The sequence below is a fragment of the Lissotriton helveticus genome, chromosome 3_1 (assembly GCF_964261635.1).
Source record: "Lissotriton helveticus chromosome 3_1, aLisHel1.1, whole genome shotgun sequence".
Taxonomy (NCBI): Eukaryota; Metazoa; Chordata; class Amphibia; order Caudata; family Salamandridae; genus Lissotriton; species Lissotriton helveticus.
In genome coordinates this window covers 713048113-713076095 of record NC_136061.1, presented here as the reverse complement: position 1 = coordinate 713076095, position 27983 = coordinate 713048113, and the positions used below count along the sequence as shown (strand labels likewise).

At 42.8% G+C, this 27983-nt stretch overlaps 1 protein-coding gene across 1 annotated transcript in view; it reads left to right on the top strand.

The window, feature by feature from the left end:
* The window catches only part of LOC144822877 (solute carrier family 13 member 1-like), a 701886-nt gene that overhangs the window by 242397 nt on the left and 431506 nt on the right, over positions 1–27983 (top strand). The window contains exon 4 of the mRNA XM_078680852.1: positions 20249–20424. Coding sequence (XP_078536978.1) covers positions 20249–20424 — 176 coding nt within the window. The remainder of the gene's footprint in view (positions 1–20248; positions 20425–27983) is intronic.

Sequence of the window (27983 nt, the reverse complement as noted above, 5' to 3'; positions counted from 1 at the left end):
CCGTGCGTAACGTCAGTCAAACAGCTTCCCAACCTAAGAAGATGGCGCCTGTACGCCGCAACACAGGTGTAAACGTTACCTTCTCCTGGAACTCAGAAGTGCTTCAGGCCTAAACCAGGCCTTGAGTTTCCGATGCCGGTGGAAAGCAAATGTGGTCCACCGCTTGCCTCTCTCTCTAACCTCCTCACTGGGATATTTTTATGTGCCGGAGTCACCAGACCACTGATGCAGGAACCACGCAACAGCCGCTGGAGAAGTCTCCAACCTTCTCTTCGTGAGAATACACAGCCGCTGGAGGAGGAAGATTCACACGATATATTCACGTGGGGAAAATGGCATCATCTGCTGGATGTTGAGGTAAGAGAACACCCTTGCTCGTCGCCAAATAAATGTGGTGTCTTCAGTAGGAAATAATTATACAGGAACATCAAGGCAAGAGCACGTAGGGTGTATTAACCTTAGCCATCGACAGCATGTTTCCAACTGACAAACATAGAATACCAGTCAAAGAGATTCTACTTCGGAGATTCTACATAGAACGTACAATGAGGTTCTACATAGAACCTAATACATTGTCACACGTGTGCGTGTGTGGCATCGAGGCACACATGAGCAGTAATCTGCTTGACATGAAGCTTACCGAACAATGGTATTAAGTTAACTTGAGCTGTTTTAAAATCTACACTTCAGCTGGGCGTGCTGTATAGGCCCTGGGCGTGAAGAAACTCCTACTGCCTGTGGTATACCTTCATCATTGCTGCCAAGCTTTACATGTGCTTTTGTGACATTTCCATGTTTTTGGTGTTCTTGTGTGCAACATTCCAAATTATTATGTATGGTATTGCATTGCGAGTAGATCAAAGCATTTACCGTCATGTAACTTGTTATCTCTCTCAAATTGTAACCACCGTTGTCACTTCTCTGTGTTGCAGAGAGCAGGTGACCAGCCACCTTCCTCTGAATTGAATACATCTCTCCTAAAACACTGAACTAAACAAGAGAGCGACTAGCTTCAAACTGTTGGCATGAAGTGTACCCTTACTTTGTGTAGTATTCTGATGTTATAGTTTTTCTCCTATGTTATCTCCTATGTTATCTTGTCCCTAGCTGCTCAGTCTGTGTGAGCGTTAAGAGTGGAATGTTGGTGTGTGGGCTATGTGTGGAATGCCTGTGTGACTGGATGATTGATGACAGTTGGTGAGAGGGGCTGAGCAGCTAGCAGGCTGCTCCTGGTGGGGCTGTTATAGGTTGCTCTACAGGACTGTTATACATGTTTATAAGGACTTACTGAAGATCTATACTACCTGTCTACTTATCTGAATAAACCAACTTGGTTTACAACTTACCAGCGTGTCATCAGTACTACACTTTGGCCCCAGAGGACCCTTGGCATGGTTGTGCTAAATGTACAAAACAAACACTGTCCTGCAGGACCCCGAGTGTCACAGGGCTAAGGACTGGGATTTTTTTTCTCATTCCACTGTATGTTAAAGAGAATCCATATGTAGAGCAGGAACGTTTCACCAACTTTACCACACTTGTACTGAAGAAAAATGGTGAATAGCAGGAGGTCCTCCTTTTACGAATTGTGAACCGTGCGGTCTGTGGGCATTTTCTGATATTCTTTTATTCAGTTCTAGTCCTGATCAAAAATGTTTGGGAATTTTTTTTATGGTTTCCATTTCTGTTTTCTCTTTCTGTAACTATCACACTAGTAGTCCTAATTTATTTGGCCTTGCATTATTTGTTTTGTAAATCAGTGAGAGGGCTGAAAATTATTTTAGTCAATTAAAAGAGCTAAAAAGCCTCCTTCTGTCCTTCCTAAATTCTTTTAGTATGTCTCGCCTCCAAATCCCCCCGTCTCTCTTTCGCCCTCTTGTGCACTCTTTTTTTTTTTTTAAACTTTTTTTATTTTTCATTTCAGTTTCAGGAGTTTACATACATTACCAAACAACAATCATCTCCATTAGTAATGAGTCGATGTTGTACCCACTTCGGCGTATATAGATCAAAAGTTATCAGTACATTCTAGGCACGCCTCATAGACAACATTCCCATAGAACACCCCTCCCTCCCCTCCATGCATGATCGGTGCAAATGTGACAGTGGGACTCTCGGAATGTTATGGACTGTCTTCAGGGGTAGAGGATGTATCTAGCGGTTCACAAATGTTCCCTCAGGATTCATTCCATTTCCCCCATATTCTGGACCACTTTTTGGGGCATCCCCGGTGCGTATAGACTGCTTTCTCTGCTACCATCGCTGCGCCCAAATCATTTTCCCATTGTGCTTGCGTGGGCCCCTCCCCGAATCCCCAGTTCCTGGCTATATTCCTTTTTGCCGTCGCCAGCCCAAGTGTAGCCCAAGTTCGTAGTCCCAGATTTAGGTGCGTTGGTCGCCATATATTTAATAGGCAAAACCTAGGATCTCGTTGTACCTCCACCCCACTTGCCTCCGAAATCGCGTTTAGGACGTGTTCCCAGTAAAGTTGTATTTTTGGACAGTCCCATATTATATTGAAATATGTTCCTATCTGACCGCATCCCCTAAGGCAGAGTGGGTCGGCCGTGTGTCCGAGCTTGTCTATCGTTTGTGCGGGGGTAGTATATACAATGCAGCACCTTAAGTTGCACTAGCTTTAAGCGAGATGGGATTGCTGCCTCCCTGGATGATGCTAGCGCGTCCATCCAATCCGAGTCCTCTATGTCTCCCAACTCCACCTCCCATTTGCTACGTAAAACGACCATTGGGTCCAGGGAGAATATTAACTAACTTTCGGTATGTTTGTGATATGTTTTTTTAATCTATGTGGTCTGTAAGGATTCTGTCTTCGAGGGGCGATGATTCGACTAGTGTGGTGCCTAGGGGGATGGCGCTTTGAATGGCATGTTTGATTTGGGCGTAGCGGTAGGCCTCAGTGTCTGCTAGCCCGTATTTCTCTTTAAGAGCTGCGAATGTAATGACTCCTCCCTTCACCCACAGATCGCCAATTGTTGTAATACCTATTAGGTCCCATTGCCTGAATCCCTTAGTGTTTGCCAGGGTGCCTAAGCTGAGTGTTTCCCATAGCGGAGTGGCCCGTGTCAGTACTCCTTCCAATCCCAGGGCCCTCCGTGCAGTGTTCCAAATTTTTACCGTGTGAGCCGTGGGGCCTGTTAATGCGTGCCCTCGTTTGTTTGTATAAAGGGCCTTCATCACACGTTCCGCCGGTAGCACACTCCGGTCCAGTCTATAGGCCGGTTCGTCTTGCGGAGTGTGGAGCCATTGATTAATGATCGCCAGGTGTGCCGACCAGTAATATAATCGAACACTGGGCAAGGCTATCCCCCCGTCATACCAGCTACGTATCAATTTAGATTGTGCTATGCGTGCAGGTTTCCCGTCCCATAGCAAGGAGGTAATTTCCGCTTTGATGGCCTTAAAATAGGAAGTAGGGACCGGGAAAGGGGTATTCTGGAGCGCATAGAGAAACCTAGGAAGCGCAAGCATTTTAAAGAGAGCTGCTCTTCCCAGAACCTCTTGTGCACTCTTGCTGCTCCTGAAACTATAACCACTTGTATGTGTTGGTGGTCGTTGTAGCACATGCATCAGAGAGCTATCAAGTTTACCTTATTGATATGTGAATAGCTCATCCAGTCCGGGTTTTTAATTTGTATTCTGGGGCTTGTAGTCGGGAAAAGGGCTCAAAAAGGACTTCAAGTCCCAGTAAGCAAATCAAACAAGCATTTGCAATGTAATAGGTCTCGCATTAGGAAAGTTAGAGCTATTGGTATTGTAAATGACAATTTTTTTATTTATGTGTTGGTTTTGAAAATAGCGACATTAATAGCTTTGTCATTTACAATGGCAATAGTTTTAACTTTCGCAAATGTGACACCTATAGCATTTGTAATGCAATATGTGTTGAATTTACGTGACTTAGATGTATTGATATTACAAATAACAATAAGTAATACTTAAATAAAAGTTATTGTAATTTATAATGGCAATAGCTTAAACTTTTGTAAATAAGTTTTGTGAAGATTATATTCAGGTTATTTTATTGTGCCGAAAATCCAAGAACAGAAGTGAAATATTAACATCTTTTTGTGACATTTGTAATCAAGCTTGAAACATTGGGAGAACATATTTGAACCAGTTGTTGTTGAATGGTTGCACAGATTGATGCTATGGTGGCGCTGAGTGATGTTGTGGTGGCGACGAGTGATGCTGTGGCGTTCAGTGATGCTGTGGTAGCGCATAGTGATGTTGTGGTGCCCCTGAGTGATGCTGTGGTGGTGCTGAGTGATGTTGTGGTGATGCGATAGATAGATAGAGTGAGTGCAATAGATAGAGTGAGGGCGTTAGCTAGAGGGAGGGCGATAGATAGAGTGAGGGCGATAGATAGATCGACAGATAGAGTGAGGGCGATACATAGATAGATAGATATATAGATAGATAGAGTGAGGGCGATAGATAGATAGATAGATAGATAGATAGATAGATAGATAGATAGATAGATAGATAGATAGATAGATAGATAGATAGATAGATAGATCGATAGATGGATAGATGGATAGATAGATAGATAGATGGATAGATAGATAGATGGATAGATAGATAGATTGATAGGTAGATAGATAGATAGATAGATAGATAGATAGATAGATAGATAGATAGATAATAGATAGATAGATAGATAGATAGAGATAGATAGATAGATAGATAGATAGATAGATAGATAGATAGATAGATAGATAGATAGATAGCTAGATAGACAGATGGACAGATAGACAGATAGACAGATAGACAGACAAACAGACAGACAGACAGACAGACAGATAGAAAGACAGATAGGTAGATAGATAGATAGATAGATAGATAGATAGATAGATAGATAGATAGATAGATAGATAGATAGATATAGATAGATATAGATAGATATAGATAGATAGATAGATAGATAGATAGATAGATAGACAGATAGACAGATAGATAGATAGACAGATAGACAGATAGACAGATAGACAGATAGATAGATAGAGGGTGATAGATTTGAGTAGGTAAATTCTAACTTTTTCCATGGGAATAGGATTATCAAAAGGAGGGGTGGTTGTTCTACAATGTACACTGTTTGCATAGGAATTGTTGGCCTGCTTAATTTAATTGGTATTTCAGGGACGTTGCTTTAACAAAGATGCCAAGGCCTTTATAAGTAGATGCATTTCACTTTCTGCATTTGTTTTGGAGCCTTTCAGAGTGGTTATTTCAACTTGGAACACAGGTGTCGAAAGCAATGTTCTGGGGTTGAAAGGTTCGACGTGGCTCATGATTAAGCGGTAAGTGAGAGAGGGAAAGAAGCAGGATGGATTAACAACTCACAGTCTAAGAACGGCTCAGTGCAAGATGTAATCCTTGGAAAAGGGCAAAAAGCAGTCACACACAGTGAAGTTAGCCAATTGCTGATGAGGTCTGACCTGACCCACTGCAACACATGTTCCATGCTATAATGTGCAGAAGAGACATCTAACTGAAACAACAACAGGATTAGTGGTGAATCCGTATAGGGAGATATGAAATTAATTTAAGCGGTGGAAATGTGAATCTGTTAGTTGGATTGAAAAGGACAGAGGAGCGATAGAAGATAGAAGGTCTTGAAAGTGTTATTTTTTATCACAGCAGTAAAAGATGGTTTGAGATGAGTAATGGGGATGTGGGGGGGTGTACCATGTTAGGCTAAGTCATTGTACACTGTCAGAGAGCCTAGACACACCATCAGAGAGAGAAGTATTCAGAAATGAACTGAATTTGCTTTTACAGAGGAGTTTCACTGCAAAACCTATATAACAAAATAATAAAAAGACACGCTCGAAAAGTCAGTCAATACCAGCGCCATCTCTGCACTGCCCCCACCCTCACCCCCTGACAACAGGACAAGATAGCCATCAGGAGCTGAAGGACTGGACTTTTAACAGTACCAGCGGTGCCAGGGAACAACACCTATAACCTTCATGGGATACCTGTTTCGGCGCACAAATTACAGAGACACGGGAAACTTCCTTCGGCGTCAAAGATCAGCGTTTATTACTGCAGGGAGGCAAAAGTCACAAGAAGTACAACAGTGTGTAGGTTCTGAGAGTCTGCTTCAAATTGAGGTTGTAGGTCGCTCTCTTTTATACAGAGTGTTACCATTGCATAACATGTGGACAAAAGATTATAATCCGGTTCCCACAGTAGGTTTCAAAAAGGGTCGCTTTCATGTGTTCAGAATCCCGGAACATCATTACAATAGCTATGCCGGTTCCCAACTGTAAAAGTACATCTTCCCACCATTAGGCACACCCATTAGAGTTGTAAATGACAAAGAAGAAGAGACAAGAACAGCTGCAAGGAAGTCAGACACGTGTAGAGAAAAGAGTGTGGGGGTAATATCGGAAGCATGATCGTAGGATCAAAGAGTTGGATCCATCGCCTGCAAGGCTGTCACAATAAGCCGGCACGACCAGATTACCCTCAAGCTGAGCCATTTGCCTTTGCTGTGTCATTCCTCCCGCCATAAAGACGCATGAAAGGAATATGCGTCTTCCGTAAGGCTTGGGAACTAGAGGGTCAGGGGGCGAACAGTTATCTGCTCGCTGACTACGTGAGGGCAAGAAACAAAATGGATGCCGTATCTAAAATGGAACCCGAGGGTTCAGATGAAGAACGCGTAATATTAGACGAACCCTGGCAGGTAGTGTAGCGAAATTTCGCACACTTGCCGAACTCGTCATTTGCGGTTCGTAGATACCAAACTTATCCATATTCGGCAATGCCCAGAACATCGTAATAATTTTTACGGAACCTCAGACGGTCCTTTTGCCCTCATGTAGGCAAGCACTAGTCGGAATCATAATCGATTTCGATACTCATCAGATCACTCAGATGTTGTTGATACATTATTCGATCCTTCAATGCCTCTTTGGTGACAACGGGCTGTCTTATACACGTCGTAGCACAAAGGCCACATAAGGCAGGACCACATTGCACACAAAGACAACATGAGAACAGAAATGTCACAACAATCCCTATGATCATCAGAATCTTCCAACCCCAAGTCGATATCAGACCCCAAAACCATCCCAGAAGCGTCCAATTTCCTTCGTCCACGTGTATGGACTCCGAAATTTTGTGCAACTTAGAGATGGCTTGATAAACCGTTGGAGCGTTATCAGGTATGAATATGCAGCAGCTCGAATGGATGACTTTACAAACCCCACCTCTATCTGCTAGAACGATATCTAGAACCATACGGTTCTGCAACGTCATCAGTCTATCCGCCTGGACTTCGGCTGTTAAATTTCCAAGGGCATTTGCAGTTATGTTGGCAGTTGATTCTGCTACACGAGTTAACTGTCTCAGGTTCCTGCTATTAACCATCGGTCCCCAGAACGGTAGGAAACCCTTAAAGAAGTCTCCCGCCTCTTGTCCGGAAGTATCTTCTTTGCTAATCACACCTCTTACAATTCTATTTCTGTGATAATCAGAGGCCACAGTGAAGGTCGGAGGCAAAAGATTTGCAATATAGCAGGTACCCGAGAAGTCATGAGGTAACCACGTATAGGCTCGATCATAACATACAAAGTAGGTACCCTTGGCAGGTAGGAAGACAGGGGAGGAGAGTGTCGGTAAGACATATGTCTCGGTACAAGCACTCTCCCCAAACTGAGCTCTCGGATTTCGACCAAGACCTTTCAAGCAGAAATTACCAAGGTGAGGTACAATCCATATCGGTGGCGAGCTTTTAAGCTGCCTCTCACCCACTGATAAGCTGTACTCAGCTTCACTTAGTTCCTTATATGCTCGCACCTCTTCCTCTGGGATGAGTGATGCGTCAAAAATATCTCTATCTAAGTCTGCAATAGCTCTCGCCAGAGTCTTGTGGTACGGGCCAGGACCAGAGTTTGCTGAGCGTGGTTCTCGATGGGGGTAGGAATCTAGTGCGCTACGGAACATAGTTTGTAATGCTCAAGCTGACCCTTGTGCACTATAAGGCAGAACTAGGTACGGAATACCTTTATCCATAGTATGTGGCATTAACCCACACACCCAACAATTGGTAGTGTTTACCACTAACTGATGCTGATGCAGGAGTTGTATAAAAGAGTTGTTTCTGAATTCCGCACGTCTGATTTGTTCGTGTTGAGGCAGAGGATAAAAGGAATGTGGAGAAACAGTAGAAATGAAATATTGATCATGAGATGGAAGAGTAGGTGTAGCAGAAGACAATAAGAACTGAGACCCATAATATATTCCTCCTACCAATAGCATAGATATGGTGAGAAACAGTATGATTACTTGTGAGAAAAACCATTTTGTATGACATATTTTCTGCAATGTAGATCTTTGCGCCAACATTTCTTCTCTTTTCGACAGCTCAGACAATGATGATTCCATCCCCTAACGACCGTCCGCGACGTTCTTGACGCACATCGTTCTGAGTAGCGGTTATCAATTCCCAGGAATTCCCAGAAATTGATAATAGAAACCAACCTTGTGTCGATAGCTGCTAAACAGAAGGAAGTACCCGCACGGCCTTACGGTCAACCTGGATGGTAGGTTCTAGCTAGATAATGTTCTTGGCTGTACGAAAAAGAAAAAGATACACAATATATATAATGTCCACTGTTTTCAGAGTAACGTAAAACCTATAAACAAAAAAATCTTTTTATTTATGGCTTGTTCGTGGACGAAGAAAATATCGGCTACTTCCAGGGCGAGTCTGATCTTCAAACAATGGATTGGACGGCAAAGGAGTGTTCAATTGCTCAGGCAATTGTTCAACAGTCAAATTTTCCAAGGTTGACGTGGAGGAAATTGTTTGAGAGGAGTCAGCAACGGTGTCAGATACAAGCCGAGCTTCGCTGAATGGAACGAAACGTGGTGCAGTGTCGGTCTCAGATGAAGAAAGACCTCTTCTTATCCAGGTGTCCGATGGCAAAGGAAGCGGGACTCTCTTCGTGTGGGTAGCATGTACCCAGTTCCGACGTCCGTGTAGTCGAACCGCCGTTCTCGTAGCCAGCTGTACCTGAAACGGGCCCACAAATCTTGGTTCAAGGTTTCATTTTCGTCCGTAGTTTCTGACGAGGACCCAGTCCCCTGGTTGAAGTCGATGACCAGGACCCTCTGTTTGTGATGGCAGAGACTCAAAGACCTGTTGATGAATCAAACTCAATTTAGCAGTCAGATCATAGAGATAATCAATCAACATAGGGTATTCAATTCTGTCAACTTCCTTAGGTCTTGGGACTCCCCATATATTAGCAGGACGACCGAACACAATCTCATATGGGCTGAGCCCTACTCGAGAGTGTACAGTTGCCCTGGTCGACAGGAGAGCCAGAGGCAAAGCGTCGGGCCAAGATAAACCAGTTGTTGCCTGAATTTTAGCCAATTTCAGTTTTAGAGTGCCATTATATCCCTCCACCAAGCCTGCTGATTGTGGATGGTTTGCACTATGAAATTTTTGTACTATCCCTAAACCGCGACACACACTCTTCATCACACTCCCAACAAACTCACTTCCGTTGTCCGACCATACGACCCGAGGCATTCCGTAGCGGGGAAAATACTCTTTGAGCAAAATTTTTGCCGTGGATAAAGCCGTATTATCCTTAAGGGGGTAGGCCTCAATCCACCTAGAGAATGCACACACCACAACCAACACATACTTCAAGTTATTACATCGGTCCATGTGGATAAAGTCCAACTGGATAACTTCGAAAGGGTACGTAGGAGGGGCAAAATGACCAGGTGGAGTGGGGGTGCCCTTACCAGGATTGTGCATCAAACACACCATACAATTTTTAACCACTCTCTCAGCACACTTAGTAATCCCATCATTCTTCCATACATGAGACAACAACTTGCATATACCTTTCGTGTTGATGTGCGCCATACCATGAGCCTTTGTAACAACAGCGAGCACATACGCATCCGGTAACATCCATCTCTGTTTCTCTGATAGATCAACCCAACATCCATTCTCATCTAATCTTCCCGTGCTCTCTCTCCATTTAGTCCTTTCCGTCTCAGTGGCTTCATTCTGTATTCCTTTCACGCTTTCAAATGTGTCTTTACACATACCAGTCTCTGTTGGCCATCTCACTGAGCTCGTAACATACATTCTGTTTGTCAAATCTTTAGCCGTCTCTTTAGCCGTTTCATCCGCAAACGCATTACCACGACCCACATCGTCCGTTACTTTCTGATGTGCGCTACATTTGACTATGGCCACTTGTTTAGGCAATGTGAGTGCATCTAAAAGATCATTTACAAGCTGACCATGTTGAATCTTCGTGTCATGCGACGTAAGGAATCCTCTCTCTCTCCATAGTCGTCCAAAACTATGTGCCACACCAAACGCATACTGACTATCTGTAAACACATTCACCCGTTTATCTTTAGACAACACACACGCTCTTGTCAAAGCGATTAACTCGGCAGCCTGAGCCGAATTCTGACTTAGTCTTTCGCTTTCCACAATCGTTCTCAATGTAACTACAGCATATGCAGTCGTCACATCACCGTTCGGCAACTTGAAACAAGAGCCATCCACATACAAAGTACCATCGGGATCTGTCAATGGAGTATCTTTTAGGTCAATACGACCCTTAGTTTCCTCCTCAGTTCTGAGATAGCAGTCATGTACTGCTTCACCATTTGATTCTGTGTCAATCGGCAGCAATGTTGCTGGATTCAACACATTACATCGTTTTATCCGTATGTGACTGGCCAGCAACGTCAACTCATATCCAGACAATCTTGCGCTCGTCAGATGTTGAGTTTTCGTTCGATTCAATAGAGTGTCAACTGCATGCGGAACCATTACCGTGAGCATATTATCCATAACTAAACCTGCGGACTGTGGAATGGACGCCGCAGCTGCCGCTGTTGCTCTTAAACAACTTGGCAAGGCTCTTGCTACTGGGTCTAAAGTCGAAGAAAAATAGGCACATGGGCGTTGCTTACCACCAAAAGGTTGTGTCAGAACACTCAACGCACAACCATCCCTCTCGTGAACGTATAGTGTAAACGGCTTACTGTAATCAGGAGTGCCCAACACAGGAGCCGAACACAACGCATCACGTAATTCAGAAAAACTTTTCTGACACTCTTCAGTCCAAGGCAATGGGGATGAAACATCCTTGCACGTAAGGGCTATCAATGGTTTCGCCAACAGTGAAAAATTTGGAATCCATTGTCTGCAATAGGACGTAATACCTAAAAAGGCACGAACTTCTCTCTGGGTTTTTGGCACAGTCATTCGGGTAATCGCTGCAATTCTCTCTGGGGTCAACCTTCTCCCTTCTCTTGACAATAAGTGACCTAGATAGGTAACTTCTTGACAACAATACTGTAGCTTTGAAGGCGATACCTTGTGGTGTAAGTTATGTAGATAATGTAACAATGATACTGTAGCCGTTTTGCAAATAGCTTCTGTATCAGCTGCCACTAAAAGATCATCAACGTATTGAATCAAAGCTGCACCTTTAGGTAATACAAAGGCATCAAGTTGACCTTTAAGTGCTTGGCTGTAGATTGACGGACTCTCACAGTAGCCCTGTGGAGCGCGTTTTAACCTAAAACTGCGACCACCTAATGAGAATCCGAATAGGTCTCTGCTTTCCTCTGCAATTGGGATGCTAAAGAAAGCATTTTTTAGATCGATCACTGTGAACCAGGAGGCAGATGCCGGAATCATTGTTAGTAAAACCGTAATGTCGGGAACTACAGGAAATTGTGGAACCACTATTTTGTTTACAACAAATAACCGCTGGCCTCCCTCAGCTCCCATGTCCTGACCGCTGTGGTCGACAAACGCTTCCTCAAACCTTGTAAAGAAATCCGAGACACTCTCGTCTTTCTTTTGCTTACAAGCTGATAACTTATCCCAGTTCACCTTCATCGCTGGCATGATAGTTTTCATGAGCGTAATGATTTTCTGCGGCAAGTCTAAGATTAGCTGGTCGGGCTTAGCCCCACCAACTTGTAATGCATCAGCCGCTAGCAGTGCAGCCCAATCACCCCCTAATTCAACTGCGTGGTTGGCTTGACGAATTTTGGCCCAAACTGGTTGCGGTACAACATTGCCAAACAACATGTCGATGTCGGCAAGGTTCATAATAGAAGCTTCCACCAGTTGTGATAACTCCTTATAATAACCAGCCGGATTTTTACGCGGATCGGGTAAGGATTGCTTCACTTGCAAAACTTCATATCGTTTCCATGGAAGATGTATCCATACCCTTCGAAAATGCGGTAGAACCACAGGGTTTGCATTAGGATCACCAGGCACCCACAGTGGCGGAACCTCTCTCATGGGATATTGACCAGGAACCGCTTTCCAATTCTCGGTGGTATCATCTGAGGACACCCGAGAATGTGCTGTGGATCTAAACGCTAATAAGCGTTCCACGGCACGTCGTACATCTTCACCTATGATCATACCGTTGGAAAAGTGACTCTGAAGTTCAATTATGTCGGACGGTACATTATCTACATCATCATTATACCATTCTTCCCTCAAAAAGTTACACATCTCCTCAAACACGAATCTCTGCGTAGGCTCATTAAACTGAGAAAATGTATCAAAGACCACACGAGGAGTGTAATTAGCAGGATGTCTTATCCACCTATGTGCCATGGTTATTAATGTCTCTTTCTCCCTACCACTAGGGATCTGACTCCGTCTCTGAGGAGTTTCAGATGAATCAGACGAAAATAACGGACCAGAAAGAGGTGAATAAAGTGTAGCAACAGAGTTAGGAACACGCTTACGAACAGAAGGGGAAAGAAAAACAGGGGCAACAACACTGGAGGTGAAAGAAGGCATAGTAGGAACTGACAAGATAGTTGGAGTAGCAGAAACAACAGTCTGCGAAGGTACAGGTACAGGAGCAGTAGGAACAAGGACAGGTGGTGAAACAAACGTAGGGTTAACAACGGGCTGGCCCGCAGCCACTGGAGCAACAAGGGGAACTACAGGAGGAATAACAGGAGCAGCTACAGGAGCAGTAGCACCCTGTACATAAGGAGGTGGTGATTTCATCAAATATGATAACAAGGAATCCTCCTTTAAATCTTCTTCTTTCTTTTCTAGATTATTCGGTAAAACCGGGTAACATTTATCTATTTTCATATGATGCAATCTAGTAGAGATTTCCATTTCCTTTTCTTCTTTGTCCTGTTTACATTCTTTTATAGTTTGCATTATCGGAACGAACCCTTGCTTTTGATCCTTTTTAAGTTGTTTGATTTCTTTCTGCTTGGCCTCTTTACGCCATATTCGAAAAGAATCAAACATAGCTGGCCTAGCTTTCTTTAAAAATAATTTAGCCTCAAGATTATCTAAAATCGAAAGTTCAAAAGTTCCATGTGGTGGCCATCTAAGGTCACCGTCTTTCTTTGTATAGCGGACCCAGTATTCATTATATATTATAGGACCCACCCCATGTCGACTATAAAGCTCATGTATCGGAGTTCCAACTGGAGGTATCGGACACGAGTCCTCCAACCGGGAATCCATTGCGCAACATTGGAAAATATGAAACAAACCACTATGGCTAGGCATCGTGCACACTAACCTAGTATCAAACTTCAAGGATTACCGAAGTAATTAAACCTCGTGTAAGTCAAAACCCTCGGTTTTTGGCAATTGCAACTGTCAAATAATACTAAGGACCAATACTAAGAACCACAAATGCAATGGAACCATGCAATACAACAAAGCCTTAAGGCTATCACAAAGCTCGGAGAGCTAACCACAAAGCCTGAGGAGGCTATTACAAAGCTCGGTGAGCTATTACAACAAAGCCTTAAAGGCTAACAACAAAGCTTTCAAGAAGCTAGAACAACCACTAAGGACTGGGAGCGACCCACAAAATACTTAACTCAGAACTTCAATGGCGTCACCAGGAAGGCCCGTCTATCGTCTCGCTTGTACGTAAGGTCTACGCCGGGCGTCGAAGACAGGTCGACAGTCAGGGCATCGGTCCGTCGCAGCCGTCAGGAGGCGGGAATCTTCGCAGGGAAAAACTTCGGGCCACTTATTTCGACAACAGGATCGATGAAGCGGGGTGCACCTTCCCTCGGAGATTTCACACGAAGTTCCTCACGATCATCAGGCTTTGGACCGGTACCGCTGAAGTCGCCCCATGTTGGGCGCCAACTGAAGGACTGGACTTTTAACAGTACCAGCGGTGCCAGGGAACAACACCTATAACCTTCATGGGATACCTGTTTCGGCGCACAAATTACAGAGACACGGGAAACTTCCTTCGGCGTCAAAGATCAGCGTTTATTACTGCAGGGAGGCAAAAGTCACAAGAAGTACAACAGTGTGTAGGTTCTGAGAGTCTGCTTCAAATTGAGGTTGTAGGTCGCTCTCTTTTATACAGAGTGTTACCATTGCATAACATGTGGACAAAAGATTATAATCCGGTTCCCACAGTAGGTTTCAAAAAGGGTCGCTTTCATGTGTTCAGAATCCCGGAACATCATTACAATAGCTATGCCGGTTCCCAACTGTAAAAGTACATCTTCCCACCATTAGGCACACCCATTAGAGTTGTAAATGACAAAGAAGAAGAGACAAGAACAGCTGCAAGGAAGTCAGACACGTGTAGAGAAAAGAGTGTGGGGGTAATATCGGAAGCATGATCGTAGGATCAAAGAGTTGGATCCATCGCCTGCAAGGCTGTCACAATAAGCCGGCACGACCAGATTACCCTCAAGCTGAGCCATTTGCCTTTGCTGTGTCATTCCTCCCGCCATAAAGACGCATGAAAGGAATATGCGTCTTCCGTAAGGCTTGGGAACTAGAGGGTCAGGGGGCGAACAGTTATCTGCTCGCTGACTACGTGAGGGCAAGAAACTAAATGGATGCCGTATCTAAAATGGAACCCGAGGGTTCAGATGAAGAACGCGTAATATTAGACGAACCCTGGCAAGTCGTGTAGCAAAATTTCGCACACTTGCCGAACTCGTCATTTGCGGTTCGTAGATACCAAACTTATCCATATTCGGCAATGCCCAGAACATCGTAATAATTTTTACGGAACCTCAGAGCGAGATCAGAGATGAGGGGTCATCATCCTCGCAGAGCTGAGTTTCTAAAAGAAATCAAAGTTCGAGAGCCTGATGAGTTAAAAGAATAACATCTTTCCTCGGTTATCAAAGTGTGTTTCGTTGAGTACTGGTACTGTGAGAAGACACCTTGATGCCACGCAGGACATTTTTAAACAGGACTGATAGTTACTGTTAGACTTCTAGTCCTATAAAGAAGAGCCACATTAATCAAGCAAGACAAGGTCTGTGTGGGAAGGATGGTGGCGAAATACATCTATTTGTGGATATAAGCCGTGGCAGGGGGTGTCTTTGTCCTGCTACCGCAAATTAATGACTATAAAAAAAAATAGCCCAGGGACGGAGTTGGCATTCCTTTGTGAAACAGCAATGGCACAGTTGGAATTGGAGCTCCAGTGCCCTGAGAGAAGTCGCCAGACCCGGGGTGAGGGCTCGCCCCCAGGGAGTCCAGGAAAGGTCCTGTGAAAATACCTGGTCTCTGTAAAACAACGTCTGTCATTAAGGGCCCTGGAGTCCGGGTAATTGGTGAAGGAAAGTGAGCCCTGAGACGAAGTATTCGACCTGAAAGGAAGTTATCTGAAAGCCAAGCGCATGCAAGGAGTGGGTCAGAAGCCTATTTACTCGGAATGCCCCTAATTGGCACCTAGAAGGAAGGCCTGCTGCCACAGACGCAGCAACCCTCGAGATGGCCGCGCGAGACATGATGACAGAGTGACTCCAAAATGTTCTTAAGACAAACACCGCTTCATACTAGTGGCGATTACATCAGGGTCTCTAGCAGTTATTGGCGCCAGCTGTGAGGTGCCTTTCAACAGCGAAATCATGTGGCACGCTCACTTGTACGCAACCATAAAAACAAGTGCTGGGTGAGAGCAGAAAGGAAGCGTCTGGAGCAAAACATTTAAAATTGATGAAAGAAATCCTAAATCAAAGTGCGAGCAGCAGAGAAGCGACGGCGGGCAGCAACATGAAAAAGTTGTAGGTGCAATGAAGCATTGGCCGCGCGGCCGGGCCGCAAAGAACAAAAAAAAACGCGAGAAAAACAAACTCTGGCATTGCGCGGAGGGAGGCGGGGGAGCGGCTTCCTTTGAAGTCTGATTGGGGGGAGCGGCTTCCTTTGAAGTCTGATGCCGAGGCATTTTGTGGGATGTGGCTGGCGATGTGCACATGAACTGTACCGAATCTGCAGTTTGGGGAGACTTTTCGAAAGCCTTACTATAATCTCGCCCACCATCCCTACGGGATGGATTAGACGAGACCTAACCAGACTGGATTAGCTTCATATGCAGGGACAATGAAATGAGAGCACTCTGGCGTCACTGACCGCAGCTGCAGGACCTCAGGCGGAAATGAGGATTAATGAACAAAGAAACGTCCATCACACAAAGCTTTTCCCAGCCCTGGGATGCCCCCTCATTCCTCTCTCATTAAAATAGCTCCTCGCCTCAACCTTCTCCTGCAGGGCCATAGCTCCAGCATGCCTGGCCCTGAGTCTCCTCAACATCTGCTGGCAGTGGCAGCGTGCTTGGTGCATTGTTGCAGAGCTGTCAGCTATTCTGTCACAGAGCCTCAGAGGAAGAAAAGCTTATTCCCCGCACTGGAAATGCAATATCTACAGTTAATTTTCTTTATTCCTCCCTGGGGTGGGACAGGAACTTGCTTGACATGACTGACTCATCGTAAACACAAAAGGGAAGAGGAAAGTCCTCAACAGGGTTTTATCAGGAAACTCACTGTACCACTGCCGGGAGGTAGCTTCATGCATGTGAGCTCGTACTAGTAATCTTAAAGGGTTCTTTAAATATAGGCGAGGGGCCTAATCTATAAATAAAAAATGTAAAGTCTGGGCCTAAATTTACATCTACGCCTGAATTTAGTTTTACATGTTTTTCGATTTGCAGCCATTCCCAGACGTACACCTGAGAAGCTTTGCCAGTTGTAGGTTTCCAGATGTACATGGTATAGTATAGGTGTACACGACAATAAATAGTGGCATCTCCTACCTAGTTCGATCCCCCGTCCAGAAAACTACTTAGTGTAGATTTAAGCATATAGTAAGAAGGGAGCCAGATGGGCAAATGAACTTATTTTCTCAATGGGAAACCATTTTTCCCCTGGAAAAACCGTTCCCCCACAGCCCTTTAAATCTGGTGGTGATGTATTTTGCTTCCCATCGAGGAATCCAGTTAGAATCTTTGCATTTCGATTGCATTGAAATTCCAACATAACAACCTCCCTCTTCACGTTTCTTGCATCGGAATATACTTAGCACCCTAGTAGTATATTCTCTAATACTATTTTCTGTGCTTTGCGTATGTGATACAAAGTGATTTGCTTTGAAAAATGGTTAGATTTAAAAATATTATTTTATTCAGTCCTCTATGTGTTTTTATATCAATTAAAATAACTATCAGATATAAGTTGTTTAACCCCTTCGCTGAGGGGGTAATTCCCCCCACGGTGCGGGGGGGGGCGGATCCGCGATGCCGCTGTCATGACTCACAGTGGACCCGCCCACGGATTAATTCTCCCACACAGGCACGAAATTAACCACGTGCGGGAGGGCCGCGTCCGTTACGACGAGCTCAGCTTGTCATGAGCACCGCTCCACTGTGACTCATGATGAGCTGAGCTCGTCATGAGCATGGAAGGGGTTAAAAAAAATGTAAGGCATGTTTTAACAAAAATTAATGTCAGGCAGATTCTACAAGATTCCCAATATTACAGTGTGGGGATCATTTGGAATTTGGCTGAACAGGTGGATTACCAAAGGTCATTTGTTCAGCCTCTTCACAACTGCTGTTTCTTTAGGTAGCTCTGCTGTTGCTGTTGTAAACCACCTCCCAGCTACCCATCCACCACACATCCATCACAGTTAATTTGTCAGAAGGCCCGTCCTATTTGGGTCTTCTAGCATATATTTAACTGCCCCCGGGACCACCATGCTTAGCAAGAATATCGTCTCTCACCTGCAATAAAACGTCTTGTGCATCGAGGCAGAATATTTGCATTTCGCTAATAAACACTTGTTCTATATATATTTATGTGTGTGAATGTGTAAATATATATGTATGTATGTATATATATATAAACAAAGGTTTTATAGGTAGTATAATTAGCTACTATAATTTGGAAAATGTTATTTATTCCTTCTATACAAACCCAAATTAAACTATACAAACCTTAGACATTGTAAAGTTATAGTTGTAACTAAAATTTGTAATTCACGCATCACCAGCTATGAATTACATTTATAATTTACACACTTTCACTGATATACTATTTGCCATCTACCTCCGTACATAGTGTTGCTGCATCATTCCACCGGAGTGGCATAGAGTGGAGTGCCATACAGTGAAATAGCATAGAGTGGATTGGCATAGAGTGGAGTGACATATAGTGGAGTAGTGTAAAGTGGATTGGTGTCAAGTGTAGCTGTGTCGAGGGGAGTGGCAAAGAGTGGAATAGCGTAGAGTGGAATGTAGAGTGGAATAGCCGAGTGGAGTAGCATACGGTGTAGTGGCAGACAGTGCAGTAGTATTCAGTGGACTACCATTCAGTGGAGTCACATAGAGCGGTATTCAGTTGAGTTAAGTGGCGTACAGTTGAATAGCATAAGGTGTAGTGGCATAGAATGTAGTTGTGAACAGTAGCAGAGCATATATTGGTTGGCGTAGAGTGGAGTGGGGTACAGTGGAGTGTTGTAGACTCGATAGGCATAGTGTGTAGTTGCATACAATGGAATACCGTACTGTAGAGTGACGTGGAGTGGCGTAGAATGGAACAGCATACAGTGGAGTGATGTAGAGAGAAATGGCGTAGAGTGAAGTTTGGTAGAGTGTAGTGGTGTACAGTGAAATAGCGGAAATGGGAGTGGCGGAGAGTAGAGAGTGGAGTGGTGTTCAGTGGAGTTGAGTAGTGTGGAATATCATACAGTAAAGTTGTAAATGGCGAGAGTGGAGTGCGGTACAGTGTAGTGGTGTAGAGTGGAATTGCACACTGTAAAAGGGTGTAGAGTGGAGTGTCATAGAATTGAGTGTCATAGAGTGGACTAGCGTAGAGTGTATTGTCATAGATTGGAAGTTGCGTACAGTAGATTAGCATAGACGGAAGTGGCGTTCAGTGAAGGGTCGGGCATACAGTTGTATAATGGGGTGGCGTAGAGTGGAGTGTTGTAGAGCGGAATAGTGTAGACTGTAATAGGGTAGAGTGGAGTGACGTAGAGTGAATTAGCATACAGTGGAGTAGCGTGCAGTGGAGTGGTGTAGAGTAGGATAATGAGTGTAGTAGCATACGTTGCAGTGACATACAGTCGTACCATATAGTGAAATAGCATTTGCTGGAGTGGTGTAGAGTGGAATGTCTAAGAGTGTAGTGGCGTACACTGGTATAGCGTATAGTGGAGTGTCATACAGTGGAGTGGTGTAAAGTGGGGTGTGTGCAGTGGAATAGCATAGTGTGGAGTAGCGTATAGTGGAATATCGTACAGTGGAGTGGAGTGGCATACTGTGGAATAGTGTACAGTGTAGTGCTGTAGAGTGTAGTTGCATCCAGTAGAAGAGCTTATAGTAGAGTGGCATTGACTGAATAAGTGTACAATGGATTGGTGTAGAGTGGAGTGGCGTAAACTGTAGCTGCGTATATTGGAATAGGGAACTGTAGAGTGGAGTGGAGTGGTGTCGACTGGAGTGAGGTACAATGGAGTGGCGTAGAGTGGAATTTCATACAGTGGAGTGGTGTAGAGTGGGGTGGCGCAGAGTGAAGTGAGGTTCAGTGTAGTAGTGTAGAGTGAAATTGCATTCAGAAGTCACACTGCTTGTGATGTCACTTCCACTTCAGTGGCACTTTGTCTAATCAACATTCATGATCACGGGATTGGTTGTACCAATTTTGAGTCAGAATCGAAAACAGTTGTCAACCAGTGCCGGCATGAAGAATGCTTGCTACATTCATGTAAACATGCCTGTGCCTCCTATTTTTACAACTGAATACTTACTGGTTATATTATCACTGCTTTAAGTGGCTGATTGATGGTGTTTAGGTGCTCTATTGTTGTGAAGTGGACTAATTATTCACTTGAAAAAAATCTCTATTTCTGAAAGAGGACAACTGGAATAACCGTGAATGTCTGGATGTCTTTCAGGCTGTTGTTGGGATTTATGAGCTGCACCGCACTACTATCCATGTGGTTAAGTAATACTTCTACTGCTGCTATGGTGATGCCAATCGTTGATGCAGTGCTTTGCCAGCTCAACAGTGCTACACCTGAAGAAGGCGCCTTGACTGAGGTTATCGTAAATTCACAGCCAAATAATGAAGGTATGTATTGTATCACATTTGGAATTTATTCTTCTATGAAAGTAATCCTTCTCTAAAAGTTAGTCATTAATGTATTATAGTAATTTAGGCAAGTACAGACTTTCCATATCTTGCAACCCGCTCAGATTTTTGCCTTGAAAATGGCAATCCTTTTCTCTGGTCCCTTCCTCGAGCATGATGCTACTACATTTCTCTAATTCCCAGTGCTGCTCTGCTGCTAAAAGTGCTTCGACGGGAGCGGGCATTGTCCATTGGGCTGGTGGCGCACACTCTGTAGATTGGCTGCCTTACATCAAGTGGGGAAGGGAGAGAACAGCACGTGCTAGGGAGATTTAAACTCTTGCTTTAATAAAAGCTCCTGATTTTCCTTATTTAATCACAACCACAACCCTGCTTGTGTTGGAGCCCCTGGGACTGGACACTGGCATATTATTCAAGTGTGAAGTCTGTAAAATATGAGCAGTGGATATGTACAACATTCTAAAAATGGGAGTCTATCTAAAACCAACTCTCTCCTGACACTTCCTCTCCTTATTGTCACCTCGTTATCATCCCTTATCAATTACCCGTGACCCTGACAGGTCATTTTATAACCTGTGCATCTTCCTGATTTGATAAGTTCATCTTAGAACCCCAGACTACTACAGAAACCTGCTCGTTCTATCACCCTTTTATAAAGTTTGGTGCTGAGACAAATCCTTCTTTGTCACTCCTGCCAAGCTTTGGAACATACTCCCGCATCAGCTTCACCACCAATCCTCATACACTATTTGTAAAAAATAGTTAGAGCCTGGAAAACAGTATCCACCTTTCCCTTCTATCATAACTGGATTACTTGTTCCCAGGGCCAGGAATCGTCGGTGAAAGTGCACTCTATAAATCACTTCTATAATTATCATCATACTAGTGGTGATTTTGTCACAAGTAGCCTACACTCATGCTTTGTATAGATCTTTCTTAAATGATAGAGGATATTTTGAATTTAAAAAACACGACCTGTGTCAGTAATGAGTGTGAGTAATAAATATGCTACAATAGAGCAGCAAGCATTATAACAGTGACTGAGGGAATGTAATATTATATTGTATTTACAATATCAACAGTGACATACCCACACCTTTATTACCTCAGCACACTTGTTAAAAGAGAACAGTTCAGAAGACAGAGAAAAGACACAGACATGTTTATGAATAGTTGCTTAATTTATATTTTGACTCTGACTAAAGTAAAGGTACTTAACAGTATTACTTATTTCAGTGGTAATAAATATATGGCTGGTATCATAATTTGTTTGTCCAGTCCAATCCTCATATACAGTGCTCATACTTTAATTTCTGTGATCTTCCTTCTCGTCCTCTCTTCCTGAATTAGAAAAGTGTCCACGAAAAGCAAATTAAATAGGCAGATTCTCGTTCAAATTTTTTACGATTGTGGACACAAAAGCGATAGGCTAGGAATCTTAATCACCCGGGCAACATTTTTTAATCCCCACTCCATACTGCCGTAAATAAGCAAGCATTGGAAGTGATTTCAGCCTTCTCCAGAAAGATTTAAAGGATTTCCCTTAAAAAGTTCTTTAAAAAGTGGTCTAAGTGATTAATTTTACAACACAACTTTCAAAATATATTGGCTAAAAAGCTATAGATTTTGATGGTAGTTCTGAATAGAAACTCATAAAATATTACTGTTATTAGGGTTGGATACAGTCCTCAAGAGTACTATTTGTTGACAGAAGAAAAACATGCACGTACTGCTCCCTCTGTGATGCTTTCAGGTTGGATGGGCTGAGGATCGCTCACATGTACCAGACCTTAATTATATCTGATCTAGCAAATGGGAAACAGAAGAAGATCAAATAACGGAAAATGTGGCTCTTTGTTGCATGTTGATGTGTTTATGACATATGTTGACTAAGACACTTGTAACTGCGTTATACACAGTCATGAAGATAACCCTCATAAACGCTATGTATTGAGGTGATGCGGTTTATACTGATTTTCCGCCCCACATAGACGTTATGGCATTTATCATTGGGTCATCTCTTGTGCTGTATGCCTGCCTCAAGCCTGAGGTCAACTCTGGAATAGCGCAGTAGTGTCCAGAGAAAAGGTGATGCCACATACAAGGGTTGGTTCTAAGAAACAAACCTATACCCCACAATCACTTTATTCTGGAACGGGTATGGTTTGTTATTTAAAAATTAGATATGGGTATACGGTAGGACCAAGTTACTGAGTCCTAGTATATCACTTTAAAAACTCACGGTCAACAGGTTTCTGCTCCTCTTGGCCCAGCCGGGTCTGTGGAGCATTCGTCAGGACAAATACAAAATTAAAATTATACTCACACCCTTTCTGTGTGGTATGTCAGTGTGTCAAATTGCTTTCACTGTCGTGCGTTACTGGAGGTTCTATTGGACCTGGAAAGTAAATAGCAGTTATTTACAAATACAAACATTCTATATTATTATTCTGCTGTGGCTTGTACACCCTTATGTGTATACAGTCTTTTTTCACAATTTGTGATTCATTTCAATGTAGGCAGATCCTTCTCGTTCCTACACTGAATATCAGGGAAAAATAGGAGAATACTTGGCGAATTACAGTGGAGAAATTTATCATATGAAACACCGTGTTATGACTGACACCATTACTTGTTCATGCAGACTGGATAATCATTAGACTAAATATTTCATAAATAACTAGCATTGTGGTCGTATGGTGCAGTGATTTAAGTGTCCCTTTGTTGTTAAGAAACCATCATATACAGCATCGTTTTTAAGAGTTGTACATTTTCTTTTTTCTTTTTTCGGCCCGATTAATGTAAGGTTGGTTATACAAACAGGTCATAACACATTTCATTTCTTACTCGTAAAAGGGAGCCCATTAAGTCGGCTTTACCTCTTTTTTCTAGTAGTCACGTCTCCTCGGGGGAAAAAGGACCTCTGCGTCCCAGGCTGAAAGTTAGAGAGATAGAGGAGCGATTTTTGTCCATTACTATCCATAGACTAAGTGCCCTCGTAATGCGGAGCACCAAAAAAAGGAGAGTGTGAAACCTCCGTTAGTTTCTTCTTACCCGCAATGAATGGCGAATTCCGCGTCTGGTGCTGGCGCTGCCACCGGACGCGGAAACTCGTCAGACACAGGTCTTTGTAGTACCTGGGGGTTAACAACACAGACGACAGACTTCTTTGTGGACGCTTTCACAGAGAAAATGAAAGAGCGACTTATATGTCGTTACCTCTACACATTCAAGATTGCAATCCTTGCGTTACCAAATCAATTAAGTAGTGAATTCATAAAATTGCATGCAGTGTTTGAAAAACGAGTATGAAAAAAGTGAGTTCTTTAGTTTCAGAATTTTACACATTAACCTACAAGGAGACAAATGCATTAGCTCATTATATGCTACAGTGATGTTTCTATGTGGGGCTGTTATCCCGATGGTTAGCTATAGGGAGTAACTTCATAACACTATTAATTTTGTCATCAATATAAGACCTAATACTAGTAATATTTATTTACTCTAATAAGGTGTGGGAAATACCCATTCACAATTAATTTCTTTCTTGAACCACGACCTCTGATTAACAGGCACAGATATAATTAGTCCATCAAGCATGGATTCCTAAGCAAAATGATGCCACTGTACATTATCATTAAGACCCCTCAGGTGGGTTTGGAGTCTATTTACCCACCTTTGTTCTTTTTCATAAAGGGTTCTTTCTGGATTGCCTGACCTGTATGTCAGCATTTCGATCACAGTCCATCTTAAATCTTCAGCTTTGTGACCAGTTTCTACGAAGTGGGTACAGAGTTTGGTATTGCTTTTTTTTGTTCTTATATTGCTCTTGTGTTCCCCTATTCTAAGCTTGATTTTCCTACAGGTCATTCCAATGTATTGTTTTGAACACGGACATGTGATCATGTAGATGACGTGTGTTGAGTTGCAGGTGGTATGCTGTCTCTGGGTCCAGAGTAATGTCTCTGAAAGTTGGAGTGTTTTGCTGGTCTTTGTTAAGTTACAGGCTAAACACGACCCACAGGGGTAGTGTCCTGTTATCCTTGTCATTGATGGATTCCTTGAGATGCTTGTTGTAGGTTGAAGTCTTGGTCGGGTATGTACAAGTATGTCTTTTAGGTTACGTGTTCTGCGGTTTGCAAATCTTGGTTTAGGCCATTTAAGTGTCCCTGAGGTCAAGATACGCCAGTTTTTGTTAATCAGTTTCTGAACTTTATACGTAACTGGGCAGAACGTCGTGACACAGGTAACAAGGTCCTTGACAGGTTCTTTTGTGAAGGTTTCTAGTAAGGCAGTTCTGGGTTGATTATTGGCTCTCTTTCTACATTTTGCAATGGTTTTGTTATTATAGTTTCGGTACTGTAATTTTCTTTTCAGGTCTTGTGCCTGCAACCTGTAGTCGATCTGTTGGCTAAGGAACTGACTGTTTTTAGATGTGGGTTTATGTCAGCCAGTTTGAAAGTAATAACATCTTCTCGGAAAACAATCCTTTCATTAACAATGTGCTTTATTGGAAGCGCTACATCGATGATGTCTTGATGTTCTGGAAGAAAGATAAAGATCTAGAATTGTTCATGGAATGGCTGAACACCAGAGATAAATGCTTGAAATTCACATTTACTGCTAATGACACCAAAATAGACTTTCTAGACCTAACAATTTTTGTACAGAATGGGCGAATTGAAACAAAGACCTTTACTAAACCCACATCTAAAAACAGCTTATTATCATATCAAAGCTTTCACCCAAAACCTCTGAGAGACAATCTGCCGTACAGTCAGTTCCTTAGACTCAAAAGAAACTGTAGCCAACAGATCGACTACAGATTGCAGGCACAAGACCTGACAAGAAAATTACAGTACCGAAACTATAATAACAAAACCATTGCAAAATGTAGAAAGAGAGCCAATAATCAACCCAGAACTGCCTTACTAGAAACCTTCACAAAAGAACCTGTCAAGGACCTTGTTACCTGTGTCACGACGTTCTGCCCAGCTACGTATAAAGTTCAGAAACTGATTAACAAAAACTGGCGTATCTTGACCTCAGGGACACTTAAATGGCCTAAACCAAGATTTGCAAACCGCAGAACACGTAACCTAAAAGACATACTTGTACATACCCGACCAAGACTTCAACCTACAACAAGCATCTCAAGGAATCCATCAATGACAAGGATAACAGGACACTACCCCTGTGGGTCGTGTTTAGCCTGTAACTTAACAAAGACCAGCAAAACACTCCAACTTTCAGAGACATTACTCTGGACCCAGAGACAGCATACCACCTGCAACCCAACACACGTCATCTACATGATCACATGTCCGTGTTCAAAACATTACATTGGAATGACCTGTAGGAAAATCAAGCTTAGAATAGGGGAACACAAGAGCAATATAAGAACAAAAAAAAGCAATACCAAACTCTGTACCCACTTCGTAGAAACTGGTCACAAAGCTGAAGATTTAAGATGGACTGTGATCGAAATGCTGACATACAGGTCAGGCAATGCAGAAAGCACCCTTTATGAAAAAGAACAAAGGTGGGTAAATAGACTCCAAACCCACCTGAGGGGTCTTAATGATAATGTACAGTGGCATCATTTTGCTTAGGAATCCATGCTTGATGGACTAATTATATCTGTGCCTGTTAATCAGAGGTCGTGGTTCAAGAAATAAATTAATTGTGAATGGGTATTTCCCACACCTTATTAGAGTAAATAAATATTACTAGTATTAGGTCTTATATTGATGACAAAATTAATAGTGTAATGAAGTTACTCCCTATAGCTAACCATCGGGATAACAGCCCCACATAGAAACATCACTGTAGCATATAATGAGCTAATGCATTTGTCTCCTTGTAGGTTAATGTGTAAAATTCTGAAACTAAAGAACTCACTTTTTTCATACTCGTTTTTCAAACACTGCATGCAATTTTATGAATTCACTACTTAATTGATTTGGTAACGCAAGGATTGCAATCTTGAATGTGTAGAGGTAACGACATATAAGTCGCTCTTTCATTTTCTCTGTGAAAGCGTCCACAAAGAAGTCTGTCGTCTGTGTTGTTAACCCCCAGGTACTACAAAGACCTGTGTCTGACGAGTTTCCGCGTCCGGGGGCAGCGCCAGCACCAGACGCGGAATTCGCCATTCATTGCGGGTAAGAAGAAACTAACGTAGGTTTCACACTCTCCTTTTTTTGGTGCTCCGCATTACGAGGGCACTTAGTCTATGGATAGTAATGGACAAAAATCGCTCCTCTATCTCTCTAACTTTCAGCCTGGGACGCAGAGGTCCTTTTTCCCCCGAGCAGACGTGACTACTAGAAAAAAGAGGTAAAGCCGACTTAATGGGCTCCCTTTTACGAGTAAGAAATGAAATGTGTTATGACCTGTTTGTATAACCAACCTTACATTAATCGGGCCGAAAAAAGAAAAAAGAAAATGTACAACTCTTAAAAACGATGCTGTATATGATGGTTTCTTAACAACAAAGGGACACTTAAATCACTGCACCATACGACCACAATGCTAGTTATTTATGAAATATTTAGTCTAATGATTATCCAGTCTGCATGAACAAGTAATGGTGTCAGTCATAACACGGTGTTTCATATGATAAATTTCTCCACTGTAATTCGCCAAGTATTCTCCTATTTTTCCCTGATATTCAGTGTAGGAACGAGAAGGATCTGCCTACATTGAAATGAATCACAAATTGTGAAAAAAGACTGTATACACATAAGGGTGTACAAGCCACAGCAGAATAATAATATAGAATGTTTGTATTTGTAAATAACTGCTATTTACTTTCCAGGTCCAATAGAACCTCCAGTAACGCACGACAGTGAAAGCAATTTGACACACTGACATACCACACAGAAAGGGTGTGAGTATAATTTTAATTTTGTATTTGTCCTGACGAATGCTCCACAGACCCGGCTGGGCCAAGAGGAGCAGAAACATGTTGACCGTGAGTTTTTGAAGTGATATACTAGGACTCAGTAACTTGGTCCTACCGTATACCCATATCTAATTTTTAAATAACAAACCATACCCGTTCCAGAATAAAGTGATTGTGGGGTATAGGTTTGTTTCTTAGAACCAACCCTTGTATGTGGCATCACCTTTTCTCTGGACACTACTGCGCTATTCCAGAGTTGACCTCAGGCTTGAGGCAGGCATACAGCACAAGAGATGACCCAATGATAAATGCCATAACGTCTATGTGGGGCGGAAAATCAGTATAAACCGCATCACCTCAATACATAGCGTTTATGAGGGTTATCTTCATGACTGTGTATAACGCAGTTACAAGTGTCTTAGTCAACTGTTGATGAATTATAGATTGTTGGGGAACAGACTAGACATGAAATTCCTCCTCCCTACCTGGTGATTGAAAGTGTTTATGACAGTCACCATTTTGTATTCATGCTCCTAACATACCAAGTTTAGAAAAACCACCCAAAAGAAAATCAAGGGGGGTGTAATAGATTAGTTTACCACAAATTAAAAGTAGTAGAAAATAAGCATTT